The sequence below is a fragment of the Corylus avellana genome, chromosome ca3, assembly GCF_901000735.1.
Source record: "Corylus avellana chromosome ca3, CavTom2PMs-1.0".
In the NCBI taxonomy this organism is placed as follows: Eukaryota; Viridiplantae; Streptophyta; class Magnoliopsida; order Fagales; family Betulaceae; genus Corylus; species Corylus avellana.
Window position 1 is genome coordinate 19,473,011 of NC_081543.1, and position 5,974 is coordinate 19,478,984.

The 5,974-nt window shown below is 39.8% G+C and overlaps 1 protein-coding gene and 1 non-coding gene across 2 annotated transcripts; both read left to right on the forward strand.

The window, feature by feature from the left end:
• The first annotated feature begins 1,943 nt into the window (after positions 1-1,943).
• LOC132176601 (uncharacterized) lies at positions 1,944-3,671 on the forward strand. Its single transcript, XM_059588856.1, has one exon. The coding sequence runs from the start codon at positions 2,147-2,149 to the stop codon at positions 3,368-3,370; it is 1,224 nt and encodes a 407-aa protein (XP_059444839.1). The 5' UTR covers positions 1,944-2,146; the 3' UTR covers positions 3,371-3,671.
• A 202-nt stretch (positions 3,672-3,873) lies between these two features.
• On the forward strand, positions 3,874-3,962 carry LOC132176789 (small nucleolar RNA Z122). The gene has a single exon (XR_009439648.1). It is a non-coding gene; the product is annotated as a small nucleolar RNA Z122 (small nucleolar RNA).
• The last annotated feature ends 2,012 nt before the right edge of the window (positions 3,963-5,974 follow it).

Below are 5,974 nucleotides of genomic sequence, written 5' to 3' on the forward strand. Positions count from 1 at the left end.
TGGTGCTACTATCGTATAAGCTCGCTTAAATGCAGAGGTCTGATGGGATCATGACTATCACGGCTTTAAAATACGTTGTTGTCATGAATGATGTAAGTAAACTTATAAACACATCTCAATTTTCATACTCAGGCTATATGGGACACCATAGTTACAGTTATAGTTGTGGAGATGTGTGAATATACGCTCATGGGGTTCTTTAGGGATGGTTGCACCTTGCTCCAATGGCAGGGCAAAGGGGAGGGGGAGGGCCAAATGCCCACCCTTGAAAAACAATTGCCCTTGGTATGAATTTATTTTGTCTACGATATATATATATATATATATATATATATATATATATATATATTGGTCATTTTATGAACTTTCTCTTCTTAAAGTCACATGAGTCACTTAATGTTATGGTTGTCCTTTCTTAAACTCGCTTGGGAGTAACTTGGCGTTACAAATTTTCTATTTTAAAATCTGTTTTTTTTCGAAGCAAATTACAAACTTTGTGCTCTTAAACTCAAAAGGTAACACTGATTTTTATGCCTCTCAATAAAAATTGTCAAAGTAATTAGAGTCATTTGTCTCATCATCTGAAACCAATTTTTAGAGAAAAAAAATTTAAGAAGAGTAGAATTTCTCTTACACATATCAACCAACACACTTTGTAAAAATATTGTTTTAATAAATTCAGAGTTTTGCTGCGAAGAAACATAATGTCTAGAATGGATTTACCAAGACTCCAAGACAAGAGCTTCTCTTTCTTAAAAATTTTGAGGTAAGCAAATAAATTTTATTTTGATTACTCTTAAATAAATGAAAGTATTTATCTAAAATTTTATATTTAAATAAGGAGAACATTAATTCTATTGAGCCCCAATTAAATTTTAAATGAGCTTGTGTTGGGATAAATTTAGCAAATATGCTCGTAAATCTTTTCTTAATAAGAAAAATATAAATTACAAGTTACATTTACATGTTTTAAGAGATAATTAAATTTTGTTGAATTTGTATTTATTTATTTCGTTAATTAATTATTTTTTGTTCAATTCTATATTTTAATCTTGTCCTTTATAATTAAACCATAATTCTAGCTCCTACCAAACCAACTTTGCAATTATTAAGCAAGGAGAGTATGGTTTTTTGGTCATACCACTGAGGAACTCCGCCTATTTTATATCTTTGCTGGTTCTGTTGTTCCTTCTCGTTGCTCAAGTACTTCTGATGCCACTACGATGTATTTGGATGCAGTGATAAGGGATAGAATAAAGTTGAGTTGAAATTACATTCCAATTCATTAGGATTAGATTAGATTAATAGTTGAGTTAAAATAGGATTTTAATTATTTAGGATTAGGTTTATTGAATATTTGATATGTTATCTTTTATGTGTTTTCGTGTTATCAATTGTAGTCTATTTACAGACTATTTTATCAATGAAGAAATTAGATAATGATTTAATCAAATTGTAGTATTTTTTGAGTGGAGTATTGTGGTATTTCCTAAACCTTAAACCTTAAACCTTAAACCATATATATATATAAGAATGGATTTTTATTTTGTTAGATGATGTGGCATCTATTGACAAGGCATTGATGTTGGACTTTTGACAGATTAAAAGACGTATTTAAGCTTAGGCAAAATTTAATGAGTTTATTGTCGGAATTAGAAACCTAATAAATAGAAATCTAAATAAAATCCAAAGGCTAAATATAAATTTTTTTTGAAAAGAAAAAATCAATCACTCATGAATTGCTAAACTTATCATCGTCCAACACGTTGTGTTGTCCAGCCAAGTTTTCAAAACCTTGGGATATTTTCATAACACAGATTAGAGAAAACTATAATTAAATTAAATTGGAAAAGAAAAAGAAAATAGAAATATATAATTAAATTATTCATTGAGTTGCAATAGGAAACGAGAGAGAGAAAGGGGCAGGTGGCCCTGCTTCTGAGTTCCGAGTTATATAAATATGTACCCTGAAGCATGACACCACTGCACACTAATGCAACACGCTTCTTTCTCCCAAACCCTAACACAGCGCTAACAAAACCTCTCTCTCTCTCTCTCTCTAGAGATCTTGCTGCATTTTCCGTCAATGTGATTCCGATGAAACTTGGAGCTTTCAGGTTCAAAATACTGCACTACGTTTTTGGAAATGGCTTCAGCATGCGTCAACAACATAGGGATGTCGCCGGATAACTTCCTTGACTGCCCTCCGGCGACCTTCCCTTCCTACGGCTGGCTTAGTCCTCGCGTCTCCTTCAGCCGCGAGGAAGGCCCGTCTAAGCTTGCCGGACCCAAACCGCCCTCTACGGTGGCCGACTACGCGTCAGAGAAGCCAGATCCGGAAGCTCCGGTTGGAGATTTCGAGTTTAGGCTCGAGGATCCGGTCGCCATGCTCCCGGCCGACGAGCTCTTCTCCGACGGGAAGCTGATGCCGCTGCTGCTCTCGTCGGTCAAACCTTCACTGAACGAGTTAACCACTTCGTCAGAGATCAGGTCGCCGGACTCGGCCAAGTCTCGCCGGAGAACGGAAATCTTAGGAACGGACCCTTACCTGTTCTCTCCAAAAGCTCCGAGGTGTTCGAGTCGTTGGAAGGAGCTTCTGGGGTTGAAGAAGTTGTACCAGAACACTAACCCCAAAACTGAGAGCCACAAAACGACGTCATGGTCGTCGTCTTCGAGCACGAACCCCAAGTCCCTGAAGTATTTCCTCCACAGAAGCTCGAAATCTTCGTCGTCATCCTCCGACGCTTCACAGAGCTTACCATTGTTGAAGGACTCGGACTGTGAGTCCGTCTCCATGTCCTCTCGTCTCTCTCTGTCGTCGTCGTCATCGGGTCACGAGCACGAAGATCTCCCGAGGCTCTCGCTCGACTCGGATAAGCCCAACGCGAACCCGAACCCGAAATCCCTTCAGCGGCCAAGAATGAGAATAGTGAAGCCGAGGGGTACAACATCGTCGGACAATAATCCGAATCCGACGAGGGTGGGACGGAGCCCGATGAGGAGGGCAACGGCGGGGGAGCAGTCGGGTGGGGTGGGGAGTAGGGGGGTTTCGGTGGACAGCCCAAGAATGAACTCGTCGGGGAAGATAGTTTTCCAGAGCTTGGAACGGAGCTCAAGCAGTCCCAGTAGCTTCAACGGCGGGCCCAGACCGTTCAAGCACAGGGGGATGGAGCGCTCCTACTCCGCCAACGTCAGGGTCACTCCGGTTCTCAATGTTCCAGTATGTTCACTTCGCGGATCCTCCAAGTCCGTCTCCGTCTTCGGATTCGGCCAGCTGTTCTCGTCGCCGCAGAAGCGAGAAGGGAACGGAGCCGGAGGGAACAGCAGAGGGTCGCACGCTAATAGCAGGAACCGCAGCGATCGAACCTGATCTCACGAAAAATAATACAGCACAAGATTGTTCTTTCCGGGGGTAGGTGGTTAATTGCCTCCTTTATTTTCTCTTTCGCTTTCAACTGATTTTAGATCGTGTAAATATGCGGGGATTTCTTGTTATTGTCATCATCATCATCATCATCGTGGTTGTTCTACGTACGTTTTCTGCTAACATTGATGGTAAAAGCAAAGCCCAGGGGGGGTAGTAGATTTCCAGGATCTGTTGTAGGACTTGTTCTTGGTTTGTTCTTCTTCCTGATCTGAAAGATATGGAATCTCTGCCTCTTCTTTTTTTTCGTTTCCTGTTCATGAGGCCTCTGTAACGCACGCGCTTGACGAGCACGTAGGACTGTTTACACTATTTGTTAGAGATTGTCTGCGATTTAGAAAATAACTCTACTTTTAAGTAAAAGAAAAGGTAAGGGGGTGGTGGGGGCTTTATCTAATGTGTCTCTTTCCATGCAAATTTTACATTGATTTGTTGTTTAGCGTGGGAGTCATGGGAAATGATGCCAAGATTCAAACATTTTGGTCAGAGGCGCCAGCTCTGCGGAATAGTGTTTTTTGCACGTCAGTCTGATCCCACGCTCCTCTATATTCTTGTATTTATTATTATTATTATTATTATTATTAAATTACCTACCATATTTTATCTCTTTATGCCTGGGGTGGTCGGGACTGTGGACCACGTGTGATTCCGATGCTAGGATTAAATATATTATGGACGAGCTTACTCATCGGTGTACTGTTTTTGCGACTACCATAAAGGAATTGCCACCATTAATGAAGCTTTGCTTGATTTCTCGCTAAATTCTTGCAGAGTTGAGGAGATGGAGGCACAAATTAATTATGTCTTAACGACTTTTTTTTCTTTTCATTATTTAATACATGTATTTACTTCTTAATTAGCTACTTTTAGGAAAGTACTCTACTTTAACTAACTTAATTCTTGTTTTAATCATTTACTTTTCTTTCTTACAATTACTTTCCTTTTCTTGGTGGCTTAAGAAAATAATAAAAAAATATTAGATAACGTTGATGTAAGAATTGAGGAGCCAAAAAAGCAATGGTAATTTGGTAATTGGGGAGAGAGGAGAGTGGCGCGCCAAGCGTAGTAGAGGAAAGATGCTGACCCTAGCTGGCCTACGGTTTGGTGGGCATAGCATGGTATATAAGAAGGAAAGGGGGCCATGTGCGAGGGAGTGAAAGCGAAAATTAAGTTTGTCGTTGTCCCCGCTGGTCTAGGTCCCGTGTCTACTCTGCGCGAATGCTAAATAGAACACGTCTTGGCGCTTCCAATAAATTAAAGCAAGCTGCTGCTGCTACTTCTGATTTGACGTTGAGGCGGTGAGAGAAACATATATATATATATATATATATATATATATAAAAGAATCTTTTATTCATTGTGGTGGTGGTGGGTGCAGGCTCTCTAATCAATAATTTTTTTGTAAATCCTATTTTACCCCTCCATTTTATCTTAACCCGGATTTTGAGATTTTTGAATCATTTGGGTGTTTGACCAGAGTCTCTCACCTGCCTGCCCTTCATGGGATGGGACCAGTCTCTTTTGTCCCATTTCATTAGAGTTTGGGCTTTGTGACGAACGTGATATATGGGTGCAACCCTCCACCCCCCACCCCAACTCCTGCTACAAGGGCAATTCTGTCCTTTTGACCTCCTCTTACTTGCTGTTTTCATTTTTTTTACTGTTAATTAAAAAATAAGAAGAAAGAAGAGCACCCTGACAGGTAATTGATTTAAGGTGTAATGAGTAGAGGCAGTTGTCTTCTAGTCCGTGCCTATTGGAATCTGCTATTATTAAATAATGAGATACTGTTTTTCCGAAAAGTATAATAATGGGAAATTAATGGAAGGAAGATGAAAGATGTAATTGTAAATTATAGCATCTCACCCACTAAACAGGTAGAGATAGAGAGAGAGAGAGAGAGAGAGGGAGAGATATTCTGGATGAAAAAAAAAACAAAGAGATTCTCCGGCCCCCAAACTTGATCCAAATTTCATGTGTTACTGTGTTAGGGTATGTAGGGTAGCAAAAGAGGCCCACAGGATTTTGGACCATGTTTTCCGTCCTTATCTTCGTCCACCATGCACCTGAGATTCACAGCCACGCAGCCAGGTCATAACAATAATAATAATAATAACAATAAAATTGGTACAGTGTTGTGTGGGGGCATGTGAACTAGTTGGGGGTCACATCATCGTATCTCTGCTCCCATCCTGATGAGCTGGACCGGGTTGGTTGATGGGGTTTGTTATCGCTTATCAGATGGGAAAAAAAAAGAGTACATTCATTTCATCATTTCTATTCTTATATCTCCCAACATTGTCACGTGCTCTGCATAACTAATATTATTTTATCTTTCCTTTTATTTTTCTATTATTTTTAATCATTTACGGAAAGGAGAAAAAAATAAATAAATAAATCCTTAACGATGTATCTGCTCCGTACACGTGTTATGGCTGGATAATTTTTCTGCGGTTTGATTATGGACTGCTTAGCTTTAATGGGGAAGACTCGTTCGGGGTAGAGTTGGATCAAAGGAATTGGGAGACGAGTCAATAAGGCGGCTGGGTT

Coding starts and splice junctions, on each gene's coding strand:
- LOC132176601 (XM_059588856.1), top strand. CDS start 2,147: ATGGCTTCAGCATGCGTCAACAACATAGGGATGTCGCCGGATAACTTC.